General features: G+C 43.5%; 1 protein-coding gene and 1 pseudogene across 2 annotated transcripts; one reads left to right on the top strand and one right to left on the bottom strand.

The window, feature by feature from the left end:
* Positions 1 to 869: 869 nt before the first annotated feature.
* On the bottom strand, positions 870 to 1,574 carry LOC132866549 (histone H1-like; annotated as a pseudogene).
* A 3,568-nt stretch (positions 1,575 to 5,142) lies between these two features.
* On the top strand, positions 5,143 to 14,529 carry LOC132865846 (histone H2A-like). Of its 2 annotated transcripts, none has more exons than XM_060898340.1 (2): positions 5,143 to 5,547; positions 14,361 to 14,529. In XM_060898340.1, the coding sequence occupies exons 1-2, from the start codon at positions 5,333 to 5,335 to the stop codon at positions 14,527 to 14,529; spliced, it is 384 nt and encodes a 127-aa protein (XP_060754323.1). In that variant the 5' UTR covers positions 5,143 to 5,332. The 2 variants fall into 2 exon arrangements, with proteins under 2 accessions (XP_060754323.1, XP_060754322.1); XM_060898339.1 differs by having other exon boundaries at positions 5,143 to 5,560; positions 14,368 to 14,529.
* The last annotated feature ends 3,161 nt before the right edge of the window (positions 14,530 to 17,690 follow it).

The following is a 17,690-nucleotide window of genomic DNA, read 5'->3' as shown; positions in this document are numbered from 1 at the left end:
TTGACAGTCCTCTCAAGACTGCGGCCATCCCTGTTGCTTGTGCACCTTTTCCAGCCACCCTTTTCAGCAATGACCTTTTGTGGCTTACCCTCCTTGTGGAGGGCATCAGTGATCATCTTCTGGACAACAGTCAAGTCAGCAGTCTTCCCCATTTTTGTGGTTGTGTGTACTGACCTAGACCGAGAGATGCACTGTGTTCATACTGTTTTACTCAAACTCGAAATGAAATATTCTAATATTTTGAGATGGGTTTTTTTGTTTTTGTACTGTATGCCATACTGATTAAAATTAAAATAGAAAAATGCTTGAAACATTTATGTGTAATGAGTCTATAATATATAACATTTTCACTTTCTTAAATAACTGATGGAAAATATTGAACTTTTTCACAATATTCAAATTTTTGAGATGCACTAGTACACACACACACACACACACACGTGTGTAACATTGAGGGGAAAAAATGAAATGTAAAGATTTTTTTCAGTGTTTAGATTATACTCAGGCTAGCCATATCAGTTTGAATAGAATTACTACTTATGTTTCTTTCAAAAACGAAAAGAACTAAAAACAGGCAAAAAGTAATTGGATTGACACAGTTCAAATTGACACTTGGGAAATATGCAGTCAAATTAGTTGCCTGGTAATTTTTCTAGGCCGAAAGGGGGGCACACCCCCCTCTCGGACTCACCCCCTATGGCATCTACCACCTACGAGGTCGTTTCTGTGTTCTTTACACATGTTGACTATTTTCAGCTGATTTCTTCAAACTCCATTCTCATCCCTGCAATCAGCAGCATCTGATATCATGAGTGAATATGGAATACTGCTCTTTGAACGAAAACATGGGTGGCTCTTCAAAGAGCCGTTTAGAGAAAGAAAACAGTCAAACAAGCAAACTTCTTTTTGGGGGCTGCCTTTTTCGCCTTGGCCATTTTAGGCTTTACGGCTTTGGGCTTGGCAGTTTGTGTCTTCGCGTTCTTGGCAGCCTTTTTGGGAGTCGACGTTTTTTTCTCCTTCTTCGGGCTCTTCATGGCTTTCTTGGCGGTGGGCTTCTTAGCCGCGGTGGGTTTTTTGGCGGCCGCCTTAATGGCTTTGGGCACGGCTTTCTTGGCGGGCTTCTTGCCTTCGGTCTGCGTCTTGTTCAGCTTGAAAGAGCCAGATGCACCGGTCCCTTTGGTCTGCACCAGGACGCCTTTCCTCACAAGGTTCTTGACGGCGATTTTGATGCGGGAGTTGTTCTTCTCCACATCGTATCCGGCGGCCTGTAACGCTTTCTTCAAGGCGGAGAGGGACACGCCGCTCCTCTCCTGCGACGAAGACGCTTTGATGATGAGCTCGCCGGCGCTCGGGACTGTTTCCTGGTCTTTGGAGCTGCTTTCTCCTTGGGCGCTTTGGTGGGCGTGGCGGCGGGAGCGACTTCTTGCCATCTGTCTCGGAGCTCAGTAGCGGAAGAGAGTGAAACGCTGTGTGCGAAACAGAGGCTGGGGGCGGGGCTTAAAAGTGCTCATGAGAATGTTTGAGACTCAACCGTGCTTCCGTCACACACTCGCACTTGTGTTTTCTCACGGCATTTCTTGGCAAAAATAAGACTTGGAAGACAAGATCCAAAGCGATCGAGCACACGATTAGCAAGAACGGGCTTTCTCGTTCCTCCCGAGCTCCAGCAGGCCCAGGTACAGACCGAGCGTGTCGCGCAGTGGCCATAAAACAGCACGGTGCGGCTCGAGCCGGCAGGCTGCGCGTTTTGTGCGATGCCGTGTGTAAAAACAGGCTGAAAAACGGCGTGGCCGCTGTAAGCGATCTGGGCTGAGTGGAAAGAGAGCCCTGTCAATGACCCTGATGGATTTCCACTGTCCGAGTGTAGTGTGCAGTTTTGGAAACGGAGCCCCTTTTGTGCTGGGGAAAGCACAGCTTTGGAGTGAGTGTGCGCGCGCCTGTGTGTCGGGTGTGTGTGCGCGCGCCTGTGTGTCAGGTGTGTGTCCATGTGGCCAAGTTGTTGTGTTGGATTTGGTGGAATTTGATGTGTCAACGGTAAAACTAGTAATAGTAGTTTTGGTGGCTGAGCTTGTAACTACCAACGTCTTTGCCATTGTCTGTGTCTTCGACACTCGGGCTGGAGCTCCTGGTCCGCGGCCCTCTGCTCTTCTACACCCAGGAGGCCGGGCCTGTCACGTGGCTGCCTGAGCGGCCTGCACCTCTAAGACTCTGTCTGTCTTCTCCCGAACCCAAAGGATCACAGGCCGAGGACCTCAGTACAACCCTTGTACTGTTTACCCTGACACTGCGACAGCCTGATGGTTATTTTATTCCACACTCCAGAAACCCGAGTCGGATGACATCAACAGAGATTTGAACCGGACAGGAGAATTACTTCCTGATGCTATAAAGCAAACTTATGGCTGTTCACACGGCAACTTTTACTCCGGTATAGCACTGGGGCTGCCCCAGTAGAGCGTTCACATGGTACAAAGTTATACTGGTGTAGCCCCTGAAAGCTGCTTAAACCGGTGCAAAACTAACCCTGCTCGGGAGGTGGTTTAAGAAATTTACTCCGGAGTAAATGCTAGTTTGCGGGGCAGCACTGATATAAAATGGGATGTCTGAACGCTACAGGGGTAGACTCGCTACGCGTGAGGAGAGTTGATTACATACGGGCATTGCATAATTTGCATCCTGGTATTTTGCACTTCCAAAATAGCCAATATCAACAACAACAGAACTGCATGTCTTCCAGTGTTGCCAGATTGGGCTGTTTTAAGTGCATTTTGGCACATTTGAACATATTTTGGGCTGGAAAACGTCAGCAGTATCTGGCAACACTGGCATCCACGTTGTTTTCCTGGCGCTTGGTGATGCCATGACAACCGGGAAAAGGAAGTACATTTTCACGCATGCGCATATTTCATTTCCGCATTATTACTATTGTATAGCACGGTTGCAAAAACTGCCGTGTGAACGCAAGTGGGGCTGCACCGGTGCTAACACGCTTCTCTCTAGTAAGCAGGTTTGTGACGTGAACGCTCCACAAAATTTACACCAGTGTAAGATATATCGCAACAAAATACATCGGTGCAGCATCGATGCAAATATGTGCCGTGTGAACACCCCTCTTGACTGACTTTGTGCAGCTATGAAGCGAACCTGAATCATTTTGTGCAGCTATAAAGCTAACACGAATCACTTTGTGCAGCTATAAAGCTAACAAGAATCACTTTATGCAGCTAAAAAGAATCACTTTATGCAGCTATAAAGCTAACAAGAATCATTTTATGCAGCTATGAAGCGAACATGAATCATTTTCTGCAGCTATAAAGCTAACATGAATCACTTTGTGCAGCTATGACGCTAACATGAATCACTTTGTGCAGCTATGACGCTAACATGAATCACTTTGTGCAGCTATGATGCTAACATGAATCACTTTGTGCAGCTATGAAGCTAACATGAATCACTTTGTGCAGCTATGAAGCTAACATGAATCACTTTGTGCAGCTATAAAGCTAACATGCATCACTTTGTGCAGCTATAAAGCGAACAAGAATCATTTTCTGCAGCTACTGTATAAACTGACATGAATCACTTTGTGCATCTATAAAGCTGACATGAATCATTTTATGCAGCTATAAAGTGAACAAGAATCACTTTATGCAGCTATGAAGCTAACATGATTCACGTTATGCAGATATAAAGCAAATATGAATCATTTTATCCAGCTATATGCATCACATTTTGCGATGTAGTCGCCCAGCTTCTCGGAAACCTCCTGCGTATTTTGTCCAACTTTCATCGTGAGAGTCACAGTTTTCTCCAACCAAGACCACCGAAATCCAGTCCCCCCAGGATTCCGCGGGCCTTTTTTGTGATTGTTACGGGCTAAAATGTCTGATGTTGCGGGGGGGGGTTCCAAAAAATTGCGATGAACGTTGCGGTGTTTTTTAGGTTTTTGTTGCATTGTGGGAGGAAGTGAAAGTTGTGAGAAATTGTTGCAATTTTCTCTTTTTGTGATTAAAATTGAGTGATATGTTAAATATTAAGTTATTACTGAAAAACTATTGATTAAAAAAACAGACACTGAGAAATGGTCCTAGAAACAACTTTACCAATATAAAAGATTACAAGGACTACAAAAATGCAGAAAAATAGGCTTTACTTATCCAAATGCACCTGTTGGTTCAAAAGTTAAAGTGCATAGAACCTCACAGCACAACATGAAGTTACCTTAAAATATAATATAAATGCCTCAGCTTTCATGTAAGAAAATTAAAAAAAAAAGCTTAATACCAGTACTGTGTGCAGGCAGTCTCTCCTGAAGACTAAATTAAACAATAATTATGAACTAATAAAATAAATGGCTCAGGCTTCATAGAAGAAAAAAAACAATTTGAACAGAATCTCACAGTATGATGCTGAAGCTGCCTAAACAATGGAAAATAAAATACCATTTTGGCAAAAATGTTGGCATCCATTAATTTCTTGTATTAAGTAAAAAAAATAATGTAAAGTGCACAGTCCTTCACTGTAAACATACACTTTCAGTAACAGAATTTAAGCCTATATAAACACTGACTCGCACATCATGCAATGTTGCCAGATACTGCTGACATTTTCCAGCCCAAAATATGTTCAAAACCAGCCAAAATGCACTTGAAACAGCCCAATCTGGCAACACTGCGCATATGCTGCTTCTCTTGAACATATACACGGAAGTAAGGCAGAAGGTAGTTTGTCAACGTCACCTCAAGATGACGCCAATGAATGGTCAAATTTGCAGGAAAGTTGCGGTGATTGGATATAATTGCAACACCGCCCTGAGTTCGCAGGAATTGGTTGAATTTGCGTTGAAGTTGCAAATCGCAACATCACGAAATCCTGGAGGGTCTGGAAATCTATTTCCAGAGGAAATAGGAGGCGCCCCATATGAGGAGGTTTTCTATATGCCCTGTGATGACCTGGCGACTTTTCCAGGGTGTACCCCGCCTTTCGCCCGTAGTCAGCTGTGATAGGCTCCAGCTTGCCTGCGACCCTGTAGAACAGGATAAAGCGGCTAGAGATAATGAGATGAGTTTTTCTATATGCCTATATTCCCTTCTTTCCTTTTTCATCTCTCTCTCTCTCTCTCTTACACACACACACACACACACACACACACACTCATGGGAAGGTTGTCACGCAGGCTGACGCTGGAATTTGACGGCATGTTTGTGATTGGTTGTTCTGCCACAACAATCTTAACCAATAAGAGAGTGGCCGTGTTGTCTTTATCACAGAGGGCACGAGCTGTAGCGCTTTTTATTTCAGAGTTGTTCCTGCAACAGATCTGAGCAGCAGAATGAGTGGAAGAGGAAAGACCGGCAAGGCTCGAGCCAAGGCCAAGAGTCGTTCATCCAGAGCCGGACTCCAGTTTCCCGTGGGCCGTGTCCACAGGCTCCTGCAGAAAGGCAACTATGCAGAGCGCGTTGGCGCCGGCGCTCCAGTTTACCTGGCCTCCGCGCTGGAGTACCTGACTGCTGAGATCCTGGAGTTGGCCGGTAACGCTGCTCGTGACAACAACATGGGTGCAAGTTTTCCGGCATGTGCTGGAAGCTCTGTTTTTTTCAGTTCTGAAAAAGTCACTTTTCCAAATCGTGTAAATCCGTTGAGATTTTTTTTTTTTTTTTTGGGGGGGGGGGGGGGGGGGGGGGTTATGGGGTGGCCCTCTCACTGTCTCACTCTCAGCGTATTACCGGGTTACCGCGGTACAGTCTCTGCATGAGACAAATCTTTTTGTAACGGCCAAAGTAGAATTCATATAGATGTGAATTACAATTTATGTTAAAAAGTATATATAATTTCATTTGAGTGTGTAATTTCATATAAGTAGTTTATTTCATGATTAAGATGATGAATAATATGTGGCAAGGTTAAAAGAATTAGAATTAGAATCCAAATTATATGTGAAGAATTAGAACAAGAATTAGAACTGTCTCACACTTCTCAAGAATTAGAATTCATTCAGCTATATAAGAACGATCTCACGCTTCTCAAGGGAGATCTCGAGAAGCCGTGGAAGTGAACAGTTTTTCTTACCTGACTCTCTGACTCACCGACTCTCTGTATCTTAGAACCTTTGTAATTGTTAAACGAGGATTAAAGTTCAACTTTCAAGACGTTTCAAGTGGATTTATTGCAAGGCACACGGACACTGAGAGTGGAAACAGTTACTTTGGGACAGAGACTTCGTCAGCGTAAGCTATAGCACTTTTCTCAAGGTCTCACTACGAACGAGCCTCTACAATAGTAAGAAAAACTCGCTTGACATCGGATTACAAAACGCTGGAGAGGTTCGCTGAAACTGGAAAGAAGATTCATCGAGGGATTTACCGAGGGACTTCTGAACTAGCACGATCACGTGCTACACTCGTGGCTGGTGATTGACAAGTGGACGTGGCTGCAACGTGACTGTCACAAGTGGAATCGGAACAAAAAAATGGACCGACGTTCAAAGCAACCATGACGGATGAAGAAGAAAAGACGGTAAGCCTTCCGAGGGAAAAACGTCAGTATAAACCAACACAACGGTCATTGGAAAATAGTCTGCAGACAAGAATTGACTCCAGAAGAGCAAAGCTAAGGAAACTGACTGAGAAAAAAAACGAATTGCCTGATTTAATGGATAATGATGCAAACGTGGAAATTATAACAAAGAAAGTGTTAACCAAGTATGAAGAGCTGATAGGAGAATTCAGTAAGATAAATGCTGAGGTCAAAGACCTGTTCAGTCAACTTGAATGCACAGAGAATATGAATGCAGATCAGAGTTATTGGTTTCAGCCAAGATATGATGAGCAATGCAATTTTGTGCGAGAGGTTAAGTCATGGATACAAGAGGCAACGCTTCGCATAGAAGAGTCTGAAAGAGTGAACAATGAGGTAAATCCTGAAGATAGCGTTTCAGTCACATCCAGAAAGAGTAAAAAAGCCAAGTCTGTCTCTTCTGCTTCTGTAGTATCATCAATTCGCGCTGAGCGCGTAAAAGTTGAAATGGAGAAAGCCGCTTTGTTAACCAAGACAGCTGCATTGAAACAGAAAAGGGCTTTGGAGGAGCATGAGCTATGGCTCAAGGAGCAGGAGCTACAGCTCAAAGCAAAAAAAGAAGAGTTGGTACAAGCAAAGCTCGCTGCATCAGATGCAAGATTAGCAGTGTTAAGAAAATATGAAGACTCAGATGTGTCAGGCGGCTCTAAAGGCAGTAGAGTGGATTCACTGACGGCTACTCAGAGACAACATGTCAGCCACAATAGGAGCAGTGGGGCTAGTAATGTATCTCAGCATAGCCATAGTAGTGGAATAGCTGCCGATGCAACGCCCGTTGTGCGACAAGAGCCTGTTACTTCAAAGGGCAATTCTGCAAACACAGATAACCTGGCTTCTGTCATGCAATGCCAAAATGAGATAACTGAGAGTCTAATAAAGCAACAAAAGCTATCTACATTGCCATCTCCGAATATTCCAGTTTTTAAAGGAGATCCAATGGAATACCATCTATTCATGAGAGCTTTCGAGCATCGCATAGAAAGCAAGACTGAAAACAGCAAAGATCGGCTTTATTATTTGGAACAGCACACAAGTGGTCAGCCTAATAGCTTAGTGCGCAGCTGTTTTCATATGGACCCTGAACGGGGCTACCCTGAAGCCAAGAAATTATTAAAAGAGCGCTTTGGTGACAAATATAAGATCTCGATGGCATACCTGGACAAGGCTTTAAATTGGCCTACTATCAAGTCGGACGACGCTAAGGCACTTGAAGCATATGCTCTGTTTCTGATCAACTGTAATAATGCAATGTCGGATCTAGAGTACTTGGATGAGATGGAGAATGCCGCGAACATGCGCACAGTTATCTCCAAGCTCCCATACAGGCTGAGGGAGAAATTCAGGAGTGTCGCCATTGACATTCAGAAGAAAGATCGGCGAACAAAGTTCCAAGATGTGGTGTCATTTGTAACCAAACAGGCTGAAATGGCAGCACACCCTGTGTTTGGTGAAATCTCAGGTCAAACAAAGCACCAATCTGAAAAATCAGCTGGCAAGAAAACAATCATAACGCTAGCCACTGAAGCTAAAGAGCAGAAAGTAGTGAAAGATGTTGCTGGTGCCAAGAACAAGAAAGCTAAAGAGAAGAAACCAAACATGAACATGGCTTTCGTGAAACCGTGCATCTTCTGTCAGGGAGAGCATACCATGGAACAGTGCAAGAAACTTCAAAAAAAGCTGCACAAAGAAAAATTGGAATTCCTTAAGAGTAAAGGACTCTGCTACAGCTGTCTTATAGGAGGACACATGAGCAGTGCCTGTGAAGAAAAGAAGAGCTGTGAGATGTGTTCAGCTAAACACCCTACACTGTTACACATAAAGCAGACCCCTAAAGACATAACAAAAGAAGACACTTCAAGGGAGGAACCAAAAAAGGAGTCTTTACAGGAAGAACAAACTGTGGTCAGTGGATTCGTGGATGCAGGGAAAACTTGCTCTCAGATGGGAGCCGGGGGTGCAGGAACCGTCCTCGCCATCGTTCCGGTGAGAGTGAAGGCAAAGAAAGGCAACAAGGTGCTGACCTGTTATGCGTTCCTGGATCCAGGGAGCAACGCCTCCTTTTGCACTAACAAGCTAGCCAACAACCTTAACCTGCAAGGAAAAAATGTGAACATCCTACTTACCACTATGGGAGACCAAAAGACCGTCTCGTGCAAGGTGTTGCCAGACCTAGAAGTCAGCAGTCTGGAGGGGGATGACTTTGTCGGGCTCACTGGTGTGTTTACGCAAAGGGCCATACCTGCTAGTCAGGAGAATATCCCAACCCAAGAGGACGTGGATAGGTGGCCACACTTACGAGGTGTACGAATTCCATTGATCAAGGCGGATATCGATCTTCTAATTGGGACTGATGTCGCAAAAGTTTTAGAGCCAGAAGAGGTAATCTGCAGCGTGAAAGATGGGCCGTATGCAGTACGTACAGTCTTGGGATGGACAGTGAACGGGCCGCTGCGTGAGAACATCGGAAGCTGGTCAAAGGACGGACACCCACAGATCCAAATGAATCGGATATCGGTGGCTCGACTTGAATTGTGGACCCAGCAATTCAAGTATGACTTTCCCAAGAATGCTCAAGGAGAGCAGCTTGAGATGTCAAAGGAAGATCAACTGTTTATGGACAGAGTCACCACATCCACAAAACTGGTCGACGGTCACTACTCTATCGGATTGCCATTGAAGAACAAAGATGTGAAAATGCCTAACAATAGAGCAATGACGGAGCAACGAGCGCTCAACATGAAAAAGAAGCTTCAGAGAAACCAGATGTTCCAAGAGGAATACGTCAGCTTCATGAACCAGGTCATAGCCAAGGGATACGCCGTCAAGGTCCCAGATGAAGGGCTTAACAGGAGTGATGGAAAGGTGTGGTTTATTCCACATCATGCTGTCTACCACCCCAAGAAGCATAAACTTCAAGTGGTATTCGACTGCGGCGCTTCATATCAGGGAACCACACTTAATGAGCAACTACTGCAAGGGCCTGACATGACAAGCAGTCTGGTTGGAGTCTTAACACGATTTCATCAGGAGCCAATCGCAGTTATGGCAGATGTGGAGGCCATGTTCCACCAGGTCAAGGTCCCATCTGAAGACGCAGACCTTCTCAGGTTTTTATGGTGGCCTGACGGGGATATCTCAAAGGAGCTGCAGGAGTACAGAATGGAGGTACACTTGTTCGGAGCCACCTCTTCACCCAGCTGTGCGAACTATGCGCTGAGAAGATGTGCCGAGGACAATAGGAGTACTTTTGATGCAGCAGCTGTGGAGACAGTGTTGAACAATTTTTACGTCGACGATTGTCTAAAATCAGTTAACTCAGAACAGGAAGCGATCAAGCTACTCCACGACTTGACGGCCATCTGTCAAACAGGAGGCTTTCTTACTACACGAATAAAGATCATTGTAGCTTGTGTCCGCTCAAGACTCCTCTATAGCGTGCAAGTGTGGGAACTAACAATAACCGAAATGAACAAGCTGGAGACAATATGGAACGGATTCTTGAGGAAGATGGTAGCTGGAGGTTATGCGCGTAAGAATGCCCCACCAAGGAGTAAACGTAAGAAAGATGTGGACCCAGCTTCTCTTGTCCAGGGCGAACTCGACTGGTCCTACAAAATCACAAATACCAAACTTAAGGAAATAACTAACGCCCAACCCATTCAGAACTTCTGTTGGAAACAACACCTTAAATATACTGCTCATATCTGCAGAATGTCGAATGACTCTCTTCTCAAGAGAGTCCTATTTGACAAGAGAAGATCATGGAATAAAGCAGAGAGCATTCTTAGCATGGACCGACACCAGATATTAAAGCTAATGCTAAATAGAAATGGCTTCATTCAACTGTTGGACGATTTGCCACCCCCAAGCAGCTGAGCCCCAAGGCCGTGCTGGTGCCAAGCGGGAAAAGATGATGATGATGATGCTTTAGACCAGGGGTGGCCAACCAGTTGGAGACCAAGAGCCACATTTTTTACTGTATTACCGCAAAGTGCCACATCATATACATGGGCACATGAACATCACCCATCCCTTCCTCTCTCTCTCTCTCACACACACACACACACACACACACACACACCTCTGCTCAGCCAGATTAATAGTAAATGTCACACACCAACATATTTACTCCTACAGTACTAAGACCACAGGCTGAGGTCAGTCATTTTTAACAATGAACATTGTGTGCACTTACTATGCATGCTGCTTAGTGGGACTCATGGCATTACCAAAAAAAAAGCCACACCATACACATGACCACACATGTGTACCATACATGTGACCCCCCTCGCTCTCTCTCTCTCTCTCTCACAGACACACACGCTCACGCACCTCTGCTCAGCCAGATTAATAGTAAATGTCACACGCCAACATGAGAGAAATTTACTCCTTCAGTCAGTACTAATACCACAGGCCAGTCATTTACAGCAATCAATATTGTGTGCACTTACTATGCATGTTGCTTAGTGGGACTTCTGACATTCCTTGCCTTGAACTCTTCAAATCTGCCTTGTATTCCGTCGTTGCCACTCGAAGCAGTTATTTCACATGGGTTTCAGTCAGAACAGAACGATGCTTTGACTTCACGTGTTTCATGGTAGAGAACACAGACTCGCAGACGTATGTTGACCCAAACATTGACAGTATCTTAAGCGCAGCCCGTTTCACATTCGGGTATTTTTCCAATGGCACACTTTTCCAAAACTCAATGGTGCCTTCCCTCAAAACAGGTTTCAGTTGGTCTTCCTCACGAAGATCGATCATCTCCGCAGCCTCATCTGTGACAAGCGGGGCTTTCAAACAGTCCATCTCCGCATTGAATGGGTCGACGAGGAACGTAACCTGTGGCCTTTTCAGTTGTACAGTATATCACGGAACCGGGTTACAAAGCTTTCGTGCAGGTTTTCAATTAGTGTTGCATATCTGGCTCCTTGCTTATTCAGGGAGGTGGGAAGCTTTGAAATGAGCTAATGACGACTGACATATAAGGCAGAATGGCTTGCCATTACGTTCAACAAAAAAGTATAAACTCTCCCACTCTGTTAAAAATGTCCTATGTTCGTCTTCATATTTTCGTTTTGCTGTGCATTTTTTCATTGCCATTTTGAGAGGCTACTTGACACAAGATACACCTTGCCCAAAAACTTAGCGATTATCTCACGCACATGCGCATTTGACATGACCTGAAAATACCGTAATATACCCAAGCAAAGCGAAGATGTATTTGACGAAAATACCATACTGAACTCAAGCAAAGCGCACACGCACATAAAAAAAAAAAAACACAAACACCGATATGAACGTAAGAGCCGCATGACACCGGGCAAAGAGCCGCATGCGGCTCGCGAGCCGCGGGTTGGCCACCCAAGCTTTAGACTGACAAAATGGACGACCAACAGTCAAAACGTGTTGTTAACCATTCCGCTCAAGGACCGAGCAACAGAAGTCAAAGATCTTGATCTCGACCAGGACTCACTCGCCATCAAGAGAGCCTTGGAAGTACTATGGTGCATCCGGTCAGATCAGTTCAAGTTTCAGGTGAACATCGAGCAGAAGCCTCTCACCAGGAGAGGAATCCTGTCTACAATGAGCTCAGTTTATGATCCGCTAGGAATGTTGTCACCAATCTTGCAAGAATTGTGTAGACTAAGAACAGCCTGGGATGACACTGTGCCAGAACACCTCGCACAACAATGAACCAAGTGGACCGAAGAACCCCAACAGCTCACTGGCTTTGGAGTAACTCGATGCTTTAAGCCACCTGAATTTGGCAAAACTTCATCGACGAATCAGCCCCCAAAGGATCATGGCTAATGGGAAGAATCGTGAAGACTGTGGAGGACGAACATGGAGTCGTCCGCAAGGTTCGAGTCAAGACAAAGATGAATGAACTTGAGTGGCCGATCACCAAACTCGGCCTGCTTCAAGAAGCAGAATGAAAAGGACTGTTAAGTACATTCAATGTTGTAATTGTTTCTAGGATAGAAAGCAATTAGGGGCCGGGTATGTAATGGCCAAAGTAGAATTCATATAGATGTGAATTACAATTTATGTTAAAAAGTATATATAATTTCATTTGAGTGTGTACAAGTAGTTTATTTCATGATTAAGATGATGAATAATATGTGGCAAGGTTAAAAGAATTAGAATCAGAATTCAAATGTGAAGAATTAGAACAAGAATTAGAACTGTCTCACACTTCTCAAGAATTAGAATTAGAATTCATTCAGCTATATAAGAACGGTCTCACGCTTCTCAAGGGAGATCTCAAGAAGCCGTGGAAGCGAACAGTTTTTCTTACCTGACTCTCTGACTCACCGACTCTCTATATCTTAGAACCTTTGTAATTGTTAAACAAGGATTAAAGTTCAACTTTCAAGAAGTTTCAAGTGGATTTATTGCAAGGCACATGGACACTGAGAGTGGAAACAGTTACTTTGGGACAGAGACTTCATCAGCGTAAGCTATAGCACTTTTCTCAAGGTCTCACTACGAACGAGCCTCTACACTTTTCATCTCGTCTTCGCCACAAACCTCATTCAATTTATACGCCGCTCACCGACAAGCGGTCCTGACTAGCCCGTTGTTTCACGCATGTAGCACGTTGTTCGACCAAATCAACACAGCTATTCCCATGAGTCGCCGTTTCTTTTGGTGCAAGTTAGAATGGTGCTTTTGATTGGCTCACTGTTAACTGCCATCCAATGAAACTTCAGCTTTTATAATAAGCATTATTTCGCTTCCCTCCCTTGCGACAGATCCAAGTGCTTTGCCTCTGGTTGCTGATCAAAATGTCAAAATGAAGTTTGTCAGAAGGCTCCAATACAAAAGAATTAGAAAAGACGTCTAGAAATAAATGGAGATGGGAATGGTTAAGCAAGTGTGACAAAAATGGTGACAAATGGGGAATATGGCTGAGAAAACCGGACGTCCCGGGAGTTGTGTATTGTGACTGCTGTTCAAAGACTATCAAGTCCGGCTCCAGCGGGAAGAAGGGACTTAAGTCACGCCGATGAGACTAATCACTTTTCTGATTTTTGTGCTATGTAGTAATAAGTGAATTCAAAACATTTATTGGTGATTTAAATTGTCATCTGATATTGTATGATGTGCAAATGCAATGTGCTTTCTTCTAGAATTGAAATTACGGTATTCATTACAAGTATCTGCTTTTATAAACTTTTTTTTTACATTTGATTACCTTTCAATTATTAAATAAAAGTAAGGTAGGTCTTGAAATAAGTTTGTTAGCTTTTTTATCATCTTTTCTAATGTGGTTGTTAGGTTGAAAACTCATTTGTAGTCAGTAATGGATTATAAAATATATTTTTGTATATGGAAAAAGCTGAATCTTGTTATTTACTAAAATCCAGGAGTTTCTGAGGACATCAAGACATGTGGCCCCTTATTTTAACTCAAGCTGTGTATATATTGTAAAAAAGGTATCACAGCAAAAGCATATTAAAAATGGTTGTTTCAACATTTAAATTAGTAGTTGCTAGATGTTTTGAAATATCAAGCCTTGTACTTGAAATATTATTATTTCAGATGAATTGAAATGTATTAAATATTTGATCAGAATATGCAAATCATATAACTATTAATATTATAAATGTTTGCATGAGATTGTATGAGAGACAACCATTTTAACTTGTAATTTAAATTTTTTTCGAGGCCTAAGGGGGGCTCACCTCCCTTTGTAACCCCCCCTGCATGGCTGTGCCATGCACGTCTGACCTTGTCAAACTTTTCAGGTTTTTGAGAATTTTATACTTGCATCCATGCAACAAGAAGACTCGTATCATTCCCCGCCACTTACAGCTCGCTGTGCGCAACGATGAGGAGCTGAACAAACTGCTCGGTGGAGTGACCATCGCTCAGGGTGGTGTGCTGCCGAACATTCAGGCGGTGCTTTTGCCCAAAAAGACCGAGAAGACCGTCAAGACCAAATAAATTCACCCGTTGCTGCGTTCGTCAGTCCCCAAAGGCTCTTTTAAGAGCCACCCATCTATGCTCAAAAAGTGCAATTTTTTAATCCCTTCCCAGGTTTTGGGGTATTTCATAGCTCTAGCATAAAAGGAATCCATAAACAACATAATCAAGTGGTGTTAATAGTCTCATCTCATTATCTCTAGCCGCTTTATCCTTCTACAGGGTCGCAGGCAAGCTGGAGCCTATCCCAGCTGACTATGGGCGAAAGGCGGGGTACACCCTGGACAAGTCGCCAGGTCATCACAGGGCTGACACAGACACAGACAACCATTCACACTCACATTCACACCTACGGTCAATTTAGAGTCACCAGTTAACCTAACCTGCATGTCTTTGGACTGTGGGGGAAACCGGAGCACCCGGAGGAAACCCACACGGACACGGGGAGAACATGCAAACTCCACACAGAAAGGCCCTCGCCGGCCCCGGGGCTCGAACCCAGGACCTTCTTGCTGTGAGGCGACAGCGCTAACCACTACACCACCGTGCCGCCCGGTGTTAATAGTAATGATACATTTTATTTATAACGAATTTTAGTCGTAATAGTATAACACTAATAATAGTAGCGTGCTGGCTATAAAGGAAGGTTGATGGGTGAAAATAGATTTTGACGGCGCTGTCCGTGCGGCGATTGAACCTATAAAACGTGCTAAGCTGCGCTGTTGGCTCTGCGGAGCTGCGCGAGCGGCAATAAATTAGGGACGGGTGTGGCTGTGTTTCAAACTGTGTCGGAGGGAAAAGACGGTCCAATAGCGAATAGGTGACTCAGCGCATTCTCTCCAATGACAGGCGACCGCGTTCAAGATGCCCAATAAGCGCAGGGCAGGAACATATTTAATTGGCCAGAGTTCCAAACTCCTCATACGGGGCGCCTCCTACCGCTCCGCCCACTTCCTTCCTCTCCGCCTCGCTTTGTCTCCCTTTCCGCCGTTTTATATTCACAGCACTGATGGGAAAATTATATATCATGTAAAATCTGGCCGTGCAGTGTAAACTCTGCTTGCCAGCAACCAAGCTGCTGTCCACATCCAGAGACTCTACATCTAACCTGAGCAAACATCTAACAGTAAGTTTTAAACATCAAACGTTAGCCTACTGCAACTAGATTGTTTTAGTTGTGTGTATCTGGTAATGTAGGTTGTGTGCCACTTCAGGAACATAATAGTAGCCTATTTGCGTGATTTTAACATTAGCATAAAGGCTACTCCATCAAGCAAATCTTGCTAGCTGGCGTTAGCAAACAATCGTCCGTTTTTGTCATGTGCTTGCTTTTTATGAAACCAAACTAGGTGGGTCTTATCGAGTATTAGGCCAAAAAAAAAAAAAGGGTGTTTCCGGTAACATGAAATACTAAAGGTCGGTAGGTAGGAAAGGGGTTTTTTTTCGAAAAAATTAACACAAGTAAACATCTTAAATAGTATTTTGGTACAGAATCCTTTATACCACACATCATAATAAAATAAGTGTTTTAAATCTTTAAACGAATAAAAAAAATATCGCGAGAGTTCGAGTTATGATCTACGGAAGTGATATTTCATGATATTTTCATGTAATAACGTGAAAACACCTTATCAAGAAATAATGTCCTAGGCTACTTCCATTAAAAGCAGACGGCCTAGCCTACTGTAGAACTTGGGTCGAGCAAAAACATGGCTGAATCTTGAATGACTATTTGTATAAATAGGGGACTACATAGGCGGCAAAATGTAGTGTTTTTCCCTGCCATGGAAGTGCACTTGTATACTGAAAAGGAAGCAATTTGCATTACAGCCTTGAATGAAGATTCAAAATGGCGGCTCGGCTCAGTTTTCCCTTCCTCCTTCAGTATACAAGTGCGCTTCCATGTTTATGCAGGAGGGCTGATAGAAGTGGTGAAACATTTTACTTTTTATCGTTTCTTTCACAACTTGAATGCGTTGAAACAAAAAAATTGACAAACTAACGCCGCTTACACTAAAATATCGAGGGAGATTTGTAATAACTTTACGGTCGGCAATTTCGACGCGGAAATTCTCGATCGGTCGGGTTACCAGGAACACACTTTTTTTTTTTAAATTTGGCCTTAGTAATATAACAGGACTTGGTTAAGTTCAAACATTATGTTGCCTTGTGGAACCAAAATTCTGATGGACTCCGCTTTAGTCCTCTCATATTTAGTCCTTTCATATTCAACTAGCAAGTTGTCCCGATATGCTACTAGCCTCTGTCACGAGTGGTCATTTTGGAATATTGCACTCATTTAGTACAGGTCTGCCCTTGTCGAATCTACTTGTTGTTGATGATGTTCTTTAAAGAGATTGACAAAACGATTCTCTAGCCTTTGTGTAGGCTATTTGTGGTTAACATTAGCAAATAACATGCATGGTATGGTTTATGGTATGTGGTTAACATTAGCTAGCAATATACTTTGTTTAGATATAGAATTATTTCCCTTGTGTGTATTTGGAATTACAGTGTTGGTTAATGTAGTACACTCCAAGTATGTTAATTTGTTCTGAAAGGAATGCCAACTGGACATGATTAAAGGCAGCTGTGATCTCATATAGAAAGCATGTCACTATCAATAATGGTTTTTTTTGTTTGTTTTTTGTATTTTTTTTCCCTTAGAGGATTCATCCCAGAGCCATGCACAGTCTACCCAAGGCAAACATGGATCATGTTGGTGGAGAAAGTAGCAGAGAGACCCCCCCCCAAAACAAGCCATACTTACCACTCCAGCCATCACACAAAGGAAAGTGAATTCATTGGTTTTTGATTACATAATTAATGAAGTTCAGCCCTTTTCTGCTGTTGAGAATACCACCTTCCGCCAGTTGGTTGAAGGCTTAAGTGGGGGAAGGACCCCAGTATGCAGAAAAACACTAATGCTACAAATTGAGAAAAGCTTTGGAAAAAATGAAAGAAAATCAAACCAGAATCCTTGAAAATCCTGAATGTGTGCACCACCGCAGACATATGGACTGCTAATCACCGTAGCTTTATAGGCATCACATGCCACTGGATTGAGTCCGATAGCTTGGATCGCAAGTCTGCTGCACTGGCATGTGCGAGAATCAGAGGTCGTCACACCTTTGACGTCATTGCTGCCAAAATCAGTCAAGTTCATGCAGAGTTCCATATTC

Source organism: Neoarius graeffei, chromosome 18 (genome assembly GCF_027579695.1).
Source record: "Neoarius graeffei isolate fNeoGra1 chromosome 18, fNeoGra1.pri, whole genome shotgun sequence".
NCBI classification, from domain to species: Eukaryota; Metazoa; Chordata; class Actinopteri; order Siluriformes; family Ariidae; genus Neoarius; species Neoarius graeffei.
Note: the sequence above shows the minus strand (reverse complement) of the source record. Positions and strands in the feature narration are given on the sequence as shown.